We start from the raw sequence: 20135 nt of genomic DNA on the forward strand, positions 1-20135 counted from the left end.
CGTACTCTTTCCTCTTTCATGTCCATTCTTCTCTTGAGCCTATCCAATGAAGTTTTAAATTCAGATGTTTTAGTTTTTTAGTTCTAAACTTTTATTTGTTTACTCAAGTGTATTTTTATTTGCCTCCTGGAGCATAGTTATAATAACTGCTTTAAAGCCATTGTCTGATAATTCCAAAACTTGGGTCATTTGGCCATTGATGTCTGTTGTCTTTCGCCCTGACAGTTGGCCACATAGTCTGGTTCTTTGTATGAGGGGATATTTTGGATTTTATCCTGGACGTTTTGAGTATGTCATATAGACTCTTAGTACTATCAGACTCCTCTAGAAAACACTGGTTTGTTGTTTTGTTTTTGTTTTAGCAGGCAATCAGCCTGGGTAGGTTCAAGGCTTCCAGTGTCAGCTCAGTACTAGGCTCTCACTATGCTGCTTTGGGCCTGGCCCACATGTAGGAGTTAGTTAGTCTGAGGCTTGGGGCAGGGGGGTGTTGACATCGTAGTTCAGATCTCACAGCCTTTGTTCTGCTGTTTTGAGTCTGCCCCATAAATGCATAACTCAAAGGTGAGCCCAAAATGGTGAAGGTTTGTACACAGAATTGGGGGATTCCCTTTTCCAGCTGATTTCTCTCTGGGATCCCTGACTCTCCTGGGATACGTCCAGCTCACAGGTGCTCCTTTCTTTAGTCCTCTGCTGTGAAAGATGGGTTTCTCTTGGTTGTAGGTGTCAGTGCCATGCCTGCTACAGCATGGCTGTGATTGGGGCCCACTCCCTGGGCAAAGGTTTGAGAAAAGGAAATGAGAAAGTCACCCCCACACAGATTGCCTTCCCTACATTTTAACTCCTCTCCCCAAACCACCTACTTTTGTTACTTTTCATTATTTATGTGTTTGTGTTTATATTATACTTTGTCCAGTTTTGTTGTTGTTGTTGTTGTAATTGGCAGGAGAGAGGCTGTAGCTGGCATAATCCATCTTGCCCAGACCCAGAAGGCCTGACTCCATCACTACCTGGTTTAGTTTGCTATGCTGCATAACAAATACCACTAAATGTAGTGGCTTAAAGCAGTGCACATCCATTGCATGGTTTCCATGGGTTCAGGAGGCTGTACTTACCTGGGCCCTCTGCAAAGCTGTGCAGTCAAGGCCAGGAGCTGTTTTCATCTGGAGGCTCTGCTGGGTAGCGATTGGTATCCAGGCTTCCTCAGGCTGCTGGCTGAATGCCATTCCTTGCAGCAGTAGGATTCATGACAGCTTGTTTCTTCAAAGCCAGCAGGGAAGAGTGAGACTCTAAAGCCAGTCTGCTAGAAAGTTGGAGTCTTACGTAACACAGCCAGGGAGTGACAACATACACCTTTGCCATATTTCAATGGCTAGAAGCAAGTCGCTGGTCTCTCTCATACTCCACGGGAAGGGATTATACAAAAGTGTGGAAATCAGAAGACCATAGAGTCTGTCAAGCACAGGTCTTCTTCACAACTTCTGGTCCTGTTGGTCAGAGCCATTTGGCAATGAGTCGCCTTTTCCACCCCAAGTCCAGGTGTCATGCTGAGTGACTTAAGCATTCTTAGAGGCAGTCCATCCAATATGCTGGCTTACAGGCTTTGGACCTTCTCTATACCAATGACTTTATTTCACTTTAGAACCCAGTCCTTGTGACTCTAAATCTCAAGCATACTCTCTATTCTGTTTCTTTCCATAGTCTATATAGAGTATTAAATATAATTAAAGTTTTACCTTGTCTTTCCTTTTAGATTTTATGCTCAAGGCTGAGACTATTTTGTCTTATCCTTCTCATACTGCCCACAAAAGTCTAGCAAATACTTCCTGCACATAGCAGATAGTCAAATACATGTTGAATAAATTAAGACCATAACTATTTCTATGACAACTGCATAGCCTACCAGTTCCGTCCCCTTCTCTTTTTAATTTTGTCTGATAACATTTTACCAGCCCTTCCTAACAAACACTGAAAGGAAATTCTAATTGAATTAGTCAGTTTCAAAATAGTGGCATGTAACACACACACTCTCTGTCTCTCTTTCTCCCTCCACCCCCACCCCCCAAACACAAATTAGTGAATATTTTGATGACATGGCATTGGAGTCCAACCAGTATAACTTCAGAGTATGGTCTCTGGTGTTCTTTGTAGGTGAAACTAAGGACGAGAAACATTTACAATTTCTGATAACTAAACCTCAAAGACAAAAACAGGCCCCTGCCCTCTTTTATTGAATTTTCTTCTTTTACAAATATAGGAAGTAGTCAACTAACAAAAAGACTGGTAATTTGTAACATTTTTCATCCAGAATTGTTTTGCATGAAGTGGCTGGATTCTCAGTCTACCTACATAATTTCACCTTTTGAATCATTATTTCTCTTTCTCCATCAGAACCTCTGAAACAAAAATAAATTATTGTTTCTCTGGGAAAATCTACAGTTTAACTAGGAACACCGAAATGATACCCACAGAGGCCCATTTGTGGGAAATCTTTTCACCCTTTCCTCCTCCTAGCTGCCTCCAAAATATGAGTGTTGCTCCTTTTTCTACCCAGAGCCTCCTAATCTTGTGATTGCTAAATTATTTGAGAATGAAAGAAACAAAGGGAAAACCCAAGTTATTAAAAAATGTTTTCTTCCTAATAAAACTCAGTACAGAGGGATCCACTATAGTATACCTCACCATACCATATGAGGTATAGGTAATTTATATCCAATTTGGCCCTTCAAACTTGCTCTGGGCCCAGCAGTTGAGCCCATATCAGATTTCCTCCTTACCTGGTTGCCGTTGCTACTGAAACATAAGCTGAAACACCAGTCGAAGGGATGCTTTTCTCTTCAGCAGAGCTGGATAGGACAGCTGGAGTTCTTTGCAGTGGCGGTATACTGGAAAGGAAGTGAAGATGTATGAATAGAAGAATGACTGAATAATATGATAACATTCATACCATGGTACATTATGGAGCCATTAGAAATAACAGATTGGACATCTCAGTGGAGGGAGGGAGAGAGAAGGGAGATCCTCCTTCCCTGCACGTATTGAATGAGAAAAGCAAGTTCCAAAAAGTTTCTATAACATAATCCCAGTTATACCAACAGTGATCCAGTAAAATCTTTGTAAAAATGTTTAAGTATATATGTTTTTATACAGTTACACGAGCAGGGACAAAAACAGAGAGATACGAATCTAGGTGGTTTTAACGTGGGTCATGGGGGGAGGAGATATTTGACAGGGATATGGAAGGGGGAGAAAGTAGATAAGGGATGCCAAGCATGTCAGAAACAGGAAAGCAAATATTGTCCTGGGGGGAAGCATGATAAGATTACATTTACAAATGTATGTTGATCATGTATATTTAAACGTAATTTTAAAAAGAAAAAGTTCTGTGAATAAAAAGGAAAATTCTCCCAGTCTGGCCATTCCTTTTCTTTATTCTCCTTGCTTCTTGACTTATAAATTTATTTTACAACTTAGAAAAAATACAAATTGACTCTCCATTTAATTGATACATTTGTTTTTTTTTCTTTTAATAGGTGAAAACACTTTTCAAATCCAAGTTTATAATTTCACTGGGCAAGGTAGACAGTAACTTTTTAAATACTACTTGATCATATCAGAAAATAAAGTTTTCCTTAAAAGGAAAACTTACAGATTTTCTCCACTGTAAATTTCAGCTGAGATTATATACCAGAAATTGGTACCAGAAATGCCCTGAAGGGTAACAGATTCTTCTCAGGGCCGCAGAGAAAGAGTCCTCCTACCAAGGCACTTATAGTCCAGAGGACAGAGGAAGCTCATAATCTCATTTAAAGCCAGGACATGTGGCTCCCGACTGTAACAGAAAAATAGCCTTTGCAGGAGGCCAGCGCCCAGGCAGATGCAGATGTTCATCTTGTCAAATTCCCACTGCATTTTATACTTGTTGCTGTTGTAATAGCGATAATTTGTTTTACTGATTTTTGTAAATATCTTTGAAAGTATATGTATTCTTATCTTGCTTCCTGCTATAATCCCAGAGCACTTATAAAGCTATTGTTCAGGCTGGGTGTGGTGGCCCACACCTGTAATCCCGGCACTTTGGGAGGCTGAGGTGGGAGGATCACTTGAGGCCAGGAGTTCGAGACTAGCCTGGACAACATAGCATGCCATCTCTGTTTACAAAAATAAACAAAGCTTTTCTTCAGAAAATACTTATTAAACAAATCAGTCCCCACCTCCCTCCATCCTTGTTTTCATCCCTGGTGCTTACTACAATAAATAGCACATGTTAGTTGTATAGTTCTTCAGTGATTGAATTAGTGAACATATGAGATGGACTTGAGGTGTAGACTCTCTAGGAAAAGAAGTGATTAAAATAGCTTAGAAGAAAAAGGAAGAGTCAGGAAATGGGAAGATTCAGTGAGGATCAAGAACAGGTGCCGTGTAAATAGTGATAAGAATGGGAAGTTATGGTCAGAATGCGGGATAGTGGCATCTAAAATTTCAGCAGTGGCGCAGTTCTGGGTGGTTAGGGTCTAGTAGCTAATACTATAGATAAAGCACCCTGGTGATCAGGTGGGGGAAACTACATGTTTTGGCATTTGAGGTTGGACTAGTAAAACAGCCAGTTCCCTACCTAATATCCCTAAAGCAAAACCCACTGCGAAGGAAATCCATCCCATACATACAAAGCCCCTAATTGGTATTTCAGTGCCTGAACAGACAACCAAGGGTTACTACAGAGTTGAGGAAAGGCTTTCAGATCAGAGAGAATCTAAGGGAAGAGGCATCCAGAGAAGGAACAAAGATATGCAGAAAACTTAGAAGATTTTCAGAGAAAAGAATAGAGATGATTTTGCATACCTAAAACAAGAACAGGGTGTTGTGGAAAAGGAGCGTTCAAGAGCACAAGAAAGTTAACAATTTTAAACATCACAATAAAAAACTCAGTAGAAGGATTAGAAGATCAAGTTGAATCAAGCACCCTCAAAATAGAAGCACCAATAAAAGAGTAGAAAACATAAGAGAAGCAACAAGTTACAGGTGATCAATCCAAGAGATTCAATATGTTGTTATTTAGAAACAGAAGGAAGGTGTTTTCAAGAAAATAGAGAACTGAAAGGTATGAGCTGAAAGCATCAGCCAAATGCCAAGCACAAATAATGGGGGAGAAAAGATACATCACCCTGAAATTTCAGAACCCTAGAGATCAAGTGGAAAAAATAAAGCATGGCCAGGCTTGGTGCCTCACACTGGTAATCCCAGCACTTTGGGAGGCCAGGGCAGGAGATCGCTTGAGCCCAGGTATTCGAGACCAGACTAGGGGCTGGACTGTAGGAGCTGTATCTTACTCCATATCATACCCTTATCCCCAGCAATGCCTGATGATGGGTTGGTGTTCAACAATGTGGACTGAATGAATGAGACAGCCGGCTACTGAAGAAGTCAGGGCAACCTGCAGTGCTGTTAGGGAAGTGTCCCTTTCTAGCACCTTCTCAGAGGGTCCTCCTGTATACCATATGCGAAATTCTGACTTAAGACTTGGAGCAGCTAGTGCTTTTTCATTGTTTGACTTAACATGATCATCAAACTTATACTAGTTTTCTTTGTATTTAATAGGGAGAAAGAGCAAGAAACACAAGAAGAGGAACGTTTGATGGAAGAAAAGAAAAAGAAAAAGCAGGAAGAAAAGAAAAAGAAGGAAGGTGCTCAGAAAAAGGTTTGGCTGAAGTTCCTGCTTCATTGTCTTTGTATCATTGTGTGTCTCATTTGCATCATCATAGCCATTATATGACAAGGTTTCATTCTGTTACTTTTTAAATCAATATGCCAAGTCTATAATTAGCGAATAATAGATATCCTACTGGTGAAATAAATACAGGTGACAGCCGTAAATGTCTAACTTGGAACTGGAAGTGTTAGAGCTGTGTTTTAAGGAAGCCGTGTTGTAGTTGCTGGTGGTGAAGTGTGTCCATGTTGTTCTACTTAAAATGAACTGTCCTGAACAACCATGTCTAATAAATGAAGAAGGGCCATTCAACTGATCTTATTAGAAAAGCTAGAAATATTTTTTTTTTGCAGCTTTGGCAAATGTTCTTTTACGAATCCTATTAGTAAAGATTAAAAATAAAAGCCCTACTGTAAACTTCATAGTCAAGCTTGAATTTTATGGCATTTAAAAATACCAAGTTATGCCATTTGTCTTTGTTCTTACCTAGTTTAATGTATCTTGTAGTTTAAACAGTATACCTATTAGAGCCTGTTAAAATTATAGAGTTTAAATGAGCTCCAGATAGAATTTTTTGCCTTTAGATTAACATTAGTATATAATCAATGGCATGTACACATTTTTCCCACTAATAAATTGTAATAAATTAACTGGGCAAAAACTCATTTTTAAAATTTTCAGTACTAAAAGTTTGCTTATAAACTTTCATAGATGTGTACATTCTACACATTATTCCTAAAGAGTTTCTTTCTTTCTTTCTCTCTCTTTTTTTTTTTTTCAGGCTGCTGATCAAAAAACCAAAGGTAAGTTTATTTATATTTAGGGGGGTACATTTATGGCGGTACCAAAATTTTTATGACCAGGATGACTTATTTTTAAATTGATGGTTAAAAAACGAGAATCTAAGCCTGCCTTTGAAACTATTTTTTATTATTCATTGTGAAATTCCTCATTTATCACTGGTTTCACATCTGCATCTCATTGGTATTTGGTTAATCTAAAAATGTCTGAAGAATGTTATATTAGCTTTCCAAACAATGCTTTTAAATTTTCTTTTGATTTCCACCAAACAGGATCGAACTGATAAAGTTGATTCAGTTTGAATAAGAACAACCAAAGGATATCTGCATTTTTTTAAGGTTCCAATTTCTCATTGCCAACTATCCTTTATAATAAAAAAGATATATTCTTTCTGGATTCCCTCTTTGCTTATTGATATGTAAAAGATTTCTCTTTTTATCCTCCAAGTCCAGAATTTGCTGGTTATCATAAAAGGTGTTGGTGGAAACACACGCGTTTCTCACTGTTACTCAGGAACTCCTATGATGTGCTGGAGATTCAGAATGAACAAACTGAAAGCCATACTCCAAGCCTCTTCATTTTATACCTGTATGTTTAGTTATTTCCCAGTGGTTAAGAGCACCCACTCAGGAGTCACATAAACTAGCTCTGTTTAATTTGGGACAAGTTACTTCACTTCTTTAGGCTTCAGTATCTCATATTTAAAATGAGAAAGGTAGTGAATGGTTCCTACCTCATAAAGCTGTTACAAAGACTTAATAGGATTATTTGTCAATTCAAAATAAAATGTAAAAAAAAAAAGACTAATTGAGATCATGCAGGAAAATGACTTAGTATCTAGCATATAATTGGTGCTCAGTAAAGGTTTACTATAACTGTTATTCTGAAGTTTTTTTCCACTGGACCATCACATGTACACAACTGTACATGTAGACACATGCACTCTCACAGCTAATACTATGCTTTTGTGAGACATTTTATAATTTTCAAAGTTAAGGTTATGTGTATTATCTCATTTGAACTTCATAGCTGAACAGGAAAGGAATTCGTTTACAGATAATCTCCTAGTGTGAATTAAGAGGCTGGTTCTTGGTTAAGAACCAGTTAATGGTAAAGACAAGACTTGAGGGAGTCCAGGTCTCTGAACCTCTAGACTAGAGTCACATGAAGAGAGGGAGTTAATGCTCAATGAATATTAAAAAGCAGCATAGCAAAAATGACATTTTTCTCTGTTATACTCTCAGAAGCACTGTGAATTTACATAACACTTTTCCAGAAGGGTCCAAAAGGTTTATGGTACATAGTTGTGTATGAATTTATGATCTTGAATGAAAAACAATGGTTTCTTACTATTGTCATTTCAAAATACAGAGTTAACTGTTCTGGATCATCCATTTCTTCTTCTTCTTTTCTTCTTCTTCTTCTTCTTCTTCTTCTTCTTCTTCTTCTTCTTCTTCTTCTTCTTCTTCTTCTTCTTTTTCTTCTTCCTTCTTCCTTCTTCTTCTTCCTTCTTCCTTCTTCTTCTTGAATTTTTCTGTCTGGTTTAGTACCAGCTATATTCTTCATCATTGTCACTGTTTTCTACTCAAGTAGTAACAAATTGCTTATTACTGAACAGTGATTGTGAATTACATTGTCCCACCACTTTACGCAGAGCTATCATTTTCTATTACTGTTCTGATGAGAATTTTCTTTTCCTTTTTTTTTTTTTTTTTTTTTTTTTTTTTTTTTTTTGAGATGGAGTCTTACTCTATCGCCCAGGCTGGGTGGAGTACAGTGGCACGATTTCGGCTCACTGCAACCTCCACCCCTCAGGTTCAAGTGGTTCTCCTGCCTCAGCATCACCCCACCCCCACCCCATAAGCTGGGATTACAGGCACGCATGGCCACACCCAGCTAATTTTTTGTATTTTTAGTAGAGACAGGGTTTCACCATGTTGGCCAGGTTGGTCTCGAACTCCTGACCTCAAATGATTCCCCCCACCTCGGCCTGCCAAAGTGCTGGGATTACAGGCGTGAGCCACTGCACCTGGCCTCTGTTGAGAATTTTCATTGCTAACTCCAAACGCTACTGGATTTTTCTCTTCTCCTTCTATATCCTCTAAAATACTGTTCCTTTGGGTACAGTTTATCAGTAACTACTAACTAGCCTTAGAATGGGTTGTAGTAATAATTAATGTCTTTCCAAACAAAAAATGCTTTTTGAATTATAAATAATCTAACAGTACTGCTAGGTAATTCATTGATGAATATTAGCAGCATCAAGGTTTACGTTTTTCTCAGACTCTTCATTATTACTGGTTCAAACCAAAATTAATTGCCTGAGAAATATTGGTTCCAACTTTCTGACTGGACACTTTTGTCGGGTGACACAGGTTGGCCTGACTGTACCTATGATACATGTTATAGTACTAGTATTAGTGTTCACACATAAAATTGATGCTTTCCTAACATTCTAGCATTTTGACTTCCCTCCCCTGCTCCAGATTGTGTGTCTATGAGGGCAGGGGCCACATTTGCCACAAGGCAGCACCCAGAAGTCTCAAGGCCCTGAGTTGTTTGAATATAGGAAAGTGTTTAGCAATTTGAGAGAGTCCGAGAGTTGGATACTCTTAAGAGAGAAGCTGCAGTTATAAATTAGATTGCATAATATACTGAACCAGTCAACATTGTAGAAGTTTGAATAATTTTGGTTTTGATAATTAGCTCAAACTAGACCAAATCAATTAGAAATTCCCTTACTCTGCAATATTACACACCACTCAACTAGTAGCATTCGTAAAGCCATGCCCCAATTATTTAGCATTATATTTGACTTAATTTTCTCAATAATAGAAATGCTTTAAATTTGGATTTGTTTTAAACATTTTCAAGGAACTTTTTAGAATATATGACATACTCATCTATGATACCCCTCTACCTTCTCCTGGAGAATATTAACTAGTCTAATCCGTTCTTAATAGATGAGTCTTCATTATAGCATTAATTATACTTAAAAAAATGTTTGCATCTGGCTATAACCATCAAACTTGAACTATGAATTTTTATTTAAAAGACTAATGCCAAACTGAAGCTAACTAGAAATATATGTTTTTTGAATAACTTAATCTAATATGTAGCATGCTTTCCTACCCTCCCCCTACAAATTTGAAAATTAGATTTCTAGGAAGTCTGCTTTGTAAAATTACCACTGAACAGAAATTTTGTTCCTGGCTATCTTTTCAAATTCTGACCTGTGATATCTTTGTTTGGGTCATTTTAAGATTCAGGCCAATTGAGTACGTTTGTGTGAAACACTATGCTGCCAACATTCATACCCCCATCCTACCCTGATGTGATCATGGGAACCACATTTTCTCTGCAGCTAGGAGATACACTTTTATTCAGCCCCGGGGGTTTTCACTCAAATAGTTGATTCACTTTGGCTTTCATCAGTTTCTTCCTCTTGACTCCCCCTTGATTTTCCTCTATGCCTCTAAGTCTGCAAACCCTCCAGTGGGGTTGACATCCTGCACTCCTAAGGAGTCTGGGCATGTTTCTAAACCTGGAGGCCTTTTCCTTAGTTGTCTCAGAGTGTTGGGTTGTTGTCGTAGTCAACTTTTTCTTATTTTTCCCTCCTGTGATGAAAAACAAAAGTTACATATTCTGATTGAAAATAATTTGAGATTATCTAAAGAGAAATTAAAGTTCACTCGAAATTCCTCTGTCCTATTTACCCATTAACAGTTAGCCATCCTTGAATGCATCTGTCTATGAATTCATATACATAAATATATATTTATATGGACTCTCCACTTCTCCCCCGCAGTTAGCACTCCTGGATCCCTATCCCTTCAAGGAGCTGCACCAAGCAATTTGAAAACCTCTGTGGGAGCCTATTCATAAACTAGCCCTTTGTAAATTCTGCTGAATATCGTCTTTGCGTTGGTGACCAAAGAAAGAGACAGCCGAACACAATTACCTGTTACCCTTAGTGAGACCCTAGATGCTCTTATACTGGGGGAAAAGGGAATCAGATATAAACCTGTTGCCATTAACTTGTGCATTGTAGCTCTCTGTGGAGTAACTGGGGTCCAAGTGTCATTCAGACTGGCATGGGTTTTATGACCATAATGAGTAATCAGTTTTCTTTATTTTTGGCACTGCCCTTAATTGAGGCACAGGTAATAATAGCTTTATTTGTGATATGATGACCTTGGGAGCCTAAGTTTTCAGTATTGTTTTCTGGGTGTTTTCATGGATTGAGTGAGGGTTTTTTTAATGATTAACTATGATAATTTTCATAAATGTGAAAATTTAATTCAGTGCTTTTAGCCAGATTTGTTTAAGTTCATAAAGTAGATGTTTTCATACAAAAAGCTCAAAGTTAATCTTACCATGTATGAAAGTGAATACCTTCATGACCCATTATGGTTCATGGTCCATATCATTAATGAATTAAGTTTTTGTTTTTGTTTTTTTGAGATGGAGTTTTGCTCTTGTTGCCCAGGCTGGAGTGCAGTGGTGCAATCTCGGCTCACTGGAACCTCTGCCTCCCAGGTTCAAGCAATTCTGCTGCCTCAGCCTCCAGAGTAGCTGGGACTACAGCTGCGCACCACCATGCCCAGCTAATTTTTGTATTTTTCATAGAGACAGGGTTTCACCATGTTGGCCAGGATAGTCTTAATCTCCTGACCTCGTGATCCGCCCACTTTGGCCTCCCAAAGTGCTGGGATTACAGGCGTGAGCCACTGCCCCTGGCCTGAATTATGATTTTTAAGTCATATACATCTGAATTTATACTTTTTTTGAGAGAGAGGGTCTAACTCTGTTGCCCAGGCTGGAGTATAGTGGCACGAACACAGCTCACTGCAGCCACCACCTCCGAGGCTCAAGTGATCCCCCCACCTCAGCCTCCCAAGTAGCTGACTACAGGTGCATGCCACAGTGCCTGGCTAATTTTTGTATTTTTTTTATACAGGCAGGGTTTCGTCCTGTTGCCCAGGTTGGTCTCACACTCAAGCAGTCCACCCACTTTGGCCTCCCAAAGTGCTGGGATTACAGGCTTGAGCCACCAGCTCAGCCCAAATTCGTACATTTAATTAGTATCCTAATCTTGTTTATAAAGAGTATAATTTTAGTTTTGCAGTGAGGTATTAAACTTTACCATGCATTCAGTTTGTAATTGGTAAACAAAACCTCTAGGTGCTTTTGTTAATAATGTAAGTCAGTTGAAGCCATAGTCTTCCAGTAGTCTTCAGTTGAGTGATGGAGGTTTTAGAGTCACAAAGTATTGGCAGTGTGCTTAGGCTCATTCTAAACATATAAAGTTTAATATCAATCAGAATGAAAAGTAGTAAGAATTGAGGTTTATAGCATATCTTCCCAATTTTATAGTCACACATAGAAATATATGTTTTTCATATGTTTTTTCTACAACCACATAATGGGGCTGGAGACATGAGTATTCTGTATTTGTTGTCAGTATAATTATTAATTTTAGGAAGGAACTTAGACACTTAGGATGTTTTCCAATAAGGCTGAAGGAAATTCCTAAGAAATTGATTGTATGAGGTATCTTTAGGGGATGGCATCTTTTAGGTTTGAAATATTAGATATGTCTTTCTTTAGCTATGTTCCTTTATATTTAAAGTGTTTATTTTACTGTTAAATTCCAGGGGGAAATATAATAAACATTAATTTTTTTCCATGGAAACAAAAAAATGTATTAAGATGAGACATTTTAAAAATATATAGGTTATTCAAAAGGGTAAAAATGTATTGCCAGAACCTCTGAGTAGGTACATGAACGTATAAGTTCTTGAACAAATTGTGAAACAAAGGAAGTGAGCCTAGCGGCAAGGAAGCGGGGCGCTGTGCTCCGGGGGCGCCTCCCGAGGGCACTTCTCCTGAGTCTCAGATAAAGTGAAAGTTCACATCTCTGTTTCATATAACTTTTCACTAAAACTTTAAACATAAAGGCAGTTTCTAAGTTTAGACAAAGTTACAGTTTATAACTCTAAAGGATGCTGACAGTCTGCTTTCTAAGAAATAATTTGTTTACCCAGACCAGTTTCTTTTCTGTGTTTTTTTAAAAACAACTTTATTGAGTTATTGTGGACATTATATTTAAAGAGAAGAAATAGATAAGCGTTGGCATATATTCACCTGTGAAACCATCACCATGATCAAGATGACACCCATCATCCCTGAAGGTGTCCTCGTGACCTTTTCTGATCCATCTCCTCTGCCCCCACCCTACCCCCATCTGTCTCTAGGCAAACACTGATCTGCTTTCTGCCACTATAAAAGAGTTTTTATTTCTAGAACATTGTATTGAGGGACTCCTACACTGTGCACTTTGGCTCCTTTCACTCAGTGTATTGCTTTTGAAATTCATCCATGCTGTAGTGTGTATCAGTAGTTCATTCCTTTTTATTGCTGAGCAGTGTTCTGTTGTGTAGGTGTATCACAGCTATTTATCCTCTTCATTATCCTGTTCATGGACATCTGCGTTTTTCTAGTTTTGAGCTATTGAGTAAAGCTTCTTTTAACATTTATGTACAAGTCTTATATGGCTATATACTTTCATTTATCTTGAGTAAATGTATAATAGTAAAATGGCTATGGCATATGATAGGTGTATGTTTCATTTTTCAAGAAATTGCACACAGCTCTTTCCCAACGTGTTTATACTGTTTCACAGTTCTGCATCTTCACCAATGTGTGGTATGGTCATCTTCATAATTTTAGCCATTCTAATAGGTATGTAGTGGTATCTCATTACACTTTTAATTGGCATTAACCTAATGACTAATGTGGCACTTTATTTTCATGTGCTTATTTGTCATCTTGGTGAAGCGTCTTTTAAAGTCTTTTGCCCATTTCTCATTGTTATTTATTTTCTTTTTCCAGATTGGTTTCTGATACTAAATTGGCCTCTAGAGTTGGGCAGAAAGACTCATCGCTACAGCTTAGTTGTCTACATGCCTCAGTCATTTCCCTTCTATGTGTGTAGTTACTTGTAAATAGTAATATCAGAAAATATGCACTTTCAAATAGAATCACATTTTATCTAGCTTTTAGCATAACCAAAGATTACATTAATAAATGAGCTAAATATTAGTCACATTTTGCTACCTAGAGATGGCTAGTTAATTCCTTAATTAACTTAAACAGTTAATAAATACCTGTTAGATGGCAGAGATCAGTTCCCTGTTCTCAAAGAAGGAAACTACGGACAGTGGGGTCTCCTTGAGGGTGGAGGGTGGAAGGAGGGAGAGGAGCAGAAAAGATCAGTGTTGGGCACTGGGTTTAATACCTGGGTGATGAAATAATCTGTACATCAAGCCCCCATGACATGAGTTTACCTGTGTAACAAACCTTCATATGTACCTCCTAACCTAAAATAAAGGCTTTTTTAAAAAAGTTCCCTGTTCTCAAAGAGATATTTTAGTGGGAAGAGCCAGGCAGATAAGCAAATATATGTATATGCAAATGAATGCAATAAAATGTTCTGGGCATTGTAACTGCTTTATCTCAGCCAGGTGTCAGTAGGTCAGTATAAGCATTTCATGGCCAGTGGCGGATAGGGAGCCAGTGCTTCCAGGTATGAGAAGTCAGGCTCTAAGGAAAGTACAAAAAAGAAATTTTACAATGTTGGCAGCAGAGGAGCTGCTGAGTGAGGTGGTGGCCAGTGCAGTGAGGACCCAGCAGATGGTCAGTGAAGTTGGTTGTGATTTATCTATCTCACACTTTCTACCTGAAAGGATTTAGGTTTGGTCATCTTTTCATCAAATATTTGCATCTCTATAAGAAAAGATAACTTGTTTTTAAAAGTAAGTGAGAGAATTGGGAAAGGAAAATACTGATATGAATGAGGTAAGTGCATACAAGAGCTGGGCCACTCCCAGTTGTGCCCTAAGTTTGCTATGAAAGCAAGGACAAGGAGGGGTTGCCTTATCCCAGTCATCTTAAACCCATCCATCAGGTCATTAAAACTGAGCACCCTTACCAAGCTATTCTACCCAAAAAAGAGTTGAAACTCTTTTTCAGCTCTTTTGAGAGAGGTGGAAGGTGGGAAGCTAGCTCATAGAGTCCTTGAACACCTTCCTAAGGACTTTAGATCTTCTGGACCAGAGGGGGAGCCATTGGAGAGTTTTAAGTAGGAGAGTGACATCATGAGATTTGTGCTTTAGAAAGATCAGTGAACCTGCAGAATTGAAGATGAATTAAACAGAGGAGGAGAGAGGGCTGGAGGCAGCAGGTACAGTTGGATCAGTGCATAGGTCAGACTCCAGCTTACTAGCTAAGTGGCGGGGGTAGACAGGGAAGGGTAGTGATGATTGATAGAGTAGGCAGAACTTAGAAACTAACTGAGCTAACTAATCATTTGATCCAGCAGATATTTATTGAGCACCTGCTATTTGCTTGGTACTGTGCTGATTGCTATGGGAAGAAAATGTTAAAATAGAGATACACTTCCCACTCTCATGGAGCTGAGTCTTATGAGGAATGGACATAAATCTCAACCACAGTGATACATGTATCCTTACTAACTGGGATGGTGACTGTGTGACAGCATCAACAAAGGAGCCCGAACTTGGCAGGAGTTGTGGAAGGTATCATTGAATCTGAAGGGTGAGCAGGACCCAACTAGGCCAGGGAACACTCCTACATAGAGAGGGAACAGCATCTGTAAAGAGCCTGTGGCCGTATGGAGTATGACATTTTCCATGAACTAAACAAACAGGAAGCTATGAAATAGCAGGGTATGAGGTGAGGCCAAAGTGAGAGATGGGGATTGGTCCACTATGCGAGGCATCAAAGAGGAGTTGTGCTCTTTTGCCTAAGAGAATAAGAAGGCTTTTCCAAATCAGTTTGAAATAAGCCAATTTTTCTCCTCCTGCACCAGCCTTGTCTTACTAAATGTTGGAGTAGTTTAACTTTGGCTCCCTCTTCTGGCGGGTTGTAGGATTCTGCACTTTTGGAGGGAAAATACCTAAGATTACTGCTATTTCCCAATTTATCAGTCCTGGGAGAACACATTTGAGACATAATTCCACTTAAGTCTTCTGTGTTTCATGAGATTTAGGATTTGCCGTTTGTTCTGAGAGCTTATTTAGTTCAGGATGATTTAGCATGAAAAGAGATGTGGTCAAGAAGGAGTTAAGGGAACTGACAAGCTCTACACCCAGTGGACTTTCTTTGCCTTTAATGTTTTGTCCAGTGTGTTGCCTCACTTGGAGAGAGTTATGATCAATGTTACATATGAGAAGATTACAGGAGAGCCAGTAGGCATTAATGCTGTCTTGATTACTCAGCTTTAACATATGCTCTTAGCGGCATTTTCTAAATTGATCTTCTAAATAAGCCTGTTGTTTAAAAAGAACTTAGATGTACTTGCATATATGATACATAGTACATTTTCTTACAGCAGGAATATCCAAGGGCCAAAACAAAGTAACCTTTTAATGAAATGATTCTTACTGTTTGTAGTCATTATTAAAATAATTTTGCTTTCTTTTAACATTCATGTTATCTAGTATGTGATGTATTGAGAGTGGCATTTGGTACCTTTTAGAGAGGTAACTGTAATATGCTAGAGTAGAAAATACCTCTGAATGGCATTTCTCATTAGCAACAGACACTAAGTTAATGTAGTTTGTAGTTAATGAGTCTATGCTTGTTTTGAGTTGGGCTCCAAATGTTGCCACGGTGATAGATCAGCCAGAAGCATCCACTGAACAAACAGAAGGCACCACTTTGTATCCCTCCGGGACTGCTGATGAGCACAGCAGATGGACCCTCCGTACTCAGAGCTGTCTTCTGCTCGCATCTCATTGTTCTAAGGCAACTTCTCGCCACAATGTTTGCTGCTGTATAGGCTGCAGAAGAAATTGTAATAACAAAAATATTCCTTGGAATCACTGATTATGTTGGCACAAGAGAATAGTTCTCTTACATAGTCACATTTGCAAACAATCTTATATTTGAGTAAATTTAAATTTAAAATGTTAAGAAACTCTGAATCTTTGAATATTTATTCTGAAATGACTAGAATTACCGCTTGATTTTTGACAATTTTTTTCATTGTGTGGGGTGTCCATGCATAAGAGAAGTTCTATGCTTTATCTTACAAAAGCTTGTTTCTTAAGTTCTGAGATGACATCAGTCATAGGACATATCATCGATTCAATAACGTCCTGTTGACAGAGGTGGAGCATGAATGAGGAAACCTTGTTGTATTTATACATCAATTGTAAGGGGCATCCAAATTTCAGAAAGAAGATGTGTTAAAATGTGTGGGTTAAAAATGTCCCTCCCAGTTAGCATTTACCTATAAAAAGTTAGTTTTAAAATATACTGCTCTCATCCATTTCACACCTACTTGTTATTATACTTTAGGCTAATGGTGGCAGCCCACGGGATTCTAATTGAGGATCCTTTTAACAGTAAATGCCATTACAGGGAAACAGTGGTATACCTAGCTCATACCACATACTGTGATGTTGTCTAGGTAGATGGAAGATTTAAATGTACTACTTGGGCCAGGCACAGTGGCTCAGCCTGTAATCCCAGCCACTTTGGGAGGCCGAGGTGGGCGGATCACCTGAGGTCAGGAGTTCCAGACCAGCCTGGCCAAGATGGCAGAACCGCATCTCTACTAAAAGTACAAAAATCAGCTGGGCGTGGTGGTAGGCACCTGTGATCCCAGCTACTCGGGAGGCCAAGGCAGGAGAATTGCTGGAACCCAGGAAGCGGAGGTTGCAGTAAGCCGAGATCATGCCATTGCACTCCAGCCTGGGCAACAGAGCAAGACTCCATCTCAATAATAAATAAATAAAACTCCTTGCTAAAAAAGTCTATATGCTCTTAACCAGATTTCGGCTGAAGAATATAGAAACTACTCTAGCTGTTATAAGCAGAAATGGGTTTAAAATATGGAGGACTGGGTGCGTATAAAATCACTGAAAGGGCTGAAGGGGGTAAACTCTAGGCTGGGCCTTCAGAAATGACTCCCCAAAGAGTTCCCTGAAGAGCTGCTACCTCCAGGAATAATTGAGAGGCCCTGTTGGCTCTCTTGACTTCCAGAGCACAGTGCCACTGCCGCAGACCAGGGGTCAGGAAGCGGCACTAACACTGTCTCTCTCGGCCACAAAAGGAGCGATTGGGAATGTGGCCCCTGCACAGAAACTGCCACCATCTCCAGTACTGTGCTTACAGGCACCCACAGCCAGTACCTGCCAGGTCACATGCACTCACATGTAACTGGGGGAACCAGATCCCTAGCCTCAGCTCTCCTTGCACGGAGGCTGCATAAGCTGTGTGCCAGGCTTGTCAGTCCTGCACCAGGTGTGCCTGTGGTGGTGGGTGGGAGAGACCATTTTGACTACTTGCTTTGTAAACATTTAAAATAATGGGATGGCTGTTCATTACATTCATCTAGTGCCTAACACTTTCCAAACTGTTGGAGATATGGGAACCAAATTAAGGGGGGTGGTTTAGAACCAGAGTAAGATCGAATCATCCATTCCTGAGTGCAGCTGTCATTACCTCTTCCAAATTACTGCAGTCTCTGCCTGCCTTCCCTTCTTTAGGTCATTCTCTGTGGTTCCTCCTTTAACATGATTATTTAACTTCTGTGGCTTCCATTGCTTCTGAGAGGAGGAGGATTATTATACTATAAACGCTTACTGTGTACTAAGTGCCAGTCACTGTTCTAAACCATTCTTTACGTAGATCAGCAATCAATCCTCAAGGAACTCTCTCAGTAAGGGATTCTTAGCTCCCTTTTATCCCCCCGACCTTGCCCACATGTTATGGATGGCATGACTGAAGGATGGAGAAGCTAAGTAATTTATCCAGGATCCCCAGCAAAGAAGTGGCAGAGCTGAAGTTTCAACCCCAAGTCCATACTTTTAGCTACTGCACTCCCTCTCAAGAGAAGTGTATGGAATTGATAAACCCCCAGTTCTGAATGGTGATGATCTTTGCTGGGGGAAGGTGGAGTATACAGTCAGGGAGGGAAAGATAGGTGGGGCTTTGGTGGAATGGGGACATTTTATTTCTTAAGCTGGAGATTGGCTCCATGGAGATTTGTTGATTATTTGGTCTTTATGCCTTTTTAAAAATGTCTTAAATATTTCTAAATAAATTTTTAAAGAAAAGACTGTGTTGGTAGTTATGACTTGGGTGATTGAATAAGATAGAAGCACCTCAGTGTGCTCCCACTCCCTGCTCCCCTGCTCTGTTCAGACCAGGGTGAGGAATGTAAGGTGGATCATAGGGAACTTCTTTTCCCATGTTGCATTCCTGCTCAGGTGGCAGAGCTGAACAAGGAGGGCACCGCTGCCTCCTCTCCCAACCACATGCCTCTAGAGTCTGCACAGGGTCTCAGAGACCTCAACAGCTTGAAGTGCTTGTTGAGCTTAGGTAACCCATGACTGCACAGCTGTTCAGCTCACCATGGGTTAACAATTGTAGCAGCCTGTCTCTAGAGTTTCTCTCTGAAACTGGAGGCTCCAGGCTTCTCCTAGTGTGGCAGCCAGGCAGGAACACTGAGGAGTATCCATCCATGGAACCACCCAGTGCTCTCCCAGCTACAGGTCAAGTGATACAATCCAAAATCCTTCCAGGGTCTCTGCCTACCTCTCCAGCCTCCTGTGAAACAACCCCGCTAGGCTTCAGCCCCCGAAGGTGAGAAGCTCTTTTCCATTTCAGGGCCTTCCCATGCACTGTCTAGGCTGGTGGGAGTGAGTTTGTAGGTACGAGGTGCGCACACATACACACAGACATACTCTACCTCGCTAACCCTGACATACTTTTTCAGGCTCTGCTTAATTGTCACTTTCTCAAAGGAGCTTTCTGAATCCCTAAATTAGGTTATCTTGTCCCACTGTTCCTTTTATCATGCTTACAACAATGTGTAATTTTCTATTTGTGAAATCATTTTAAAGATAATGTCTCTTCTACTATATGATAAAGACAGGAACCATATGTGTGTATATATATGTTTTTTGGTTTTTGGTTTTTGTTTTGTTATTTTGGTTTTTTTGAGATGGAGTCTTGCTCTGTCGCCAGGCTGGAGTGCAGTGGCGCAGTCTCGGCTCACTGCAACCTCCGCCTCCCGGGCTCAAGTGATTCTTCTGCCTTAGCCTCCAGAGTAGCTGGGACTACAGGTGTGCATCACCACGCCCGTCTAACTTTTGTATTTTTTTGAGTAGAGATGGGGTTTCACCATATTGGCCAGGCTGGTCTCGAACTCCTGACCTCGTGATCCGCCCCGCCTCGGCCTCCCAAAGTGCTGGGATTACAGGCGTGAGCCACCATGCCCAGCCGGAACCATGTTTTTTTATATAATACTCAGTATTCACAGTGCCTGGCACAGAATAGGAACCCATTAAATATTTTCTAAATAAGGAGAGGATAGGTGGGGATATTGACATGTTTTGGGGGGTGGAGCAAATGATAGGCAGATTGCATGGGAAAACAACGAGTTTGAGCCCTTATTTACCGTGCTTTCCTTTTTTTGCAGCACTTTACACCTGGTGAACCATGTATCTTACTTACACATCAAGTTTATTATTGATCCTTTTTCTCTACTAAGATGTGAGCTCCACAGGGCCAGGGATCTCTTTTTTGTTCCTTG

The 20135-nt window shown here is 39.8% G+C and overlaps 1 protein-coding gene across 16 annotated transcripts in view; it reads left to right on the top strand.

Annotated features, from left to right (window-relative positions):
* Positions 1 to 20135, top strand: part of TNRC6C (trinucleotide repeat containing adaptor 6C) — a 150011-nt gene that overhangs the window by 40683 nt on the left and 89193 nt on the right. For all 16 annotated transcript variants that reach the window (XM_063599436.1, XM_055101579.3, XM_055101586.3 and 13 more), the window contains 2 exons: positions 5596 to 5695; positions 6486 to 6507. In XM_063599436.1, the coding sequence (XP_063455506.1) occupies positions 5596 to 5695; positions 6486 to 6507 (122 nt within the window). The remainder of the gene's footprint in view (positions 1 to 5595; positions 5696 to 6485; positions 6508 to 20135) is intronic.

Source organism: Pan paniscus, chromosome 19, assembly GCF_029289425.2.
Source record: "Pan paniscus chromosome 19, NHGRI_mPanPan1-v2.0_pri, whole genome shotgun sequence".
Lineage (NCBI taxonomy): Eukaryota > Metazoa > Chordata > Mammalia > Primates > Hominidae > Pan > Pan paniscus.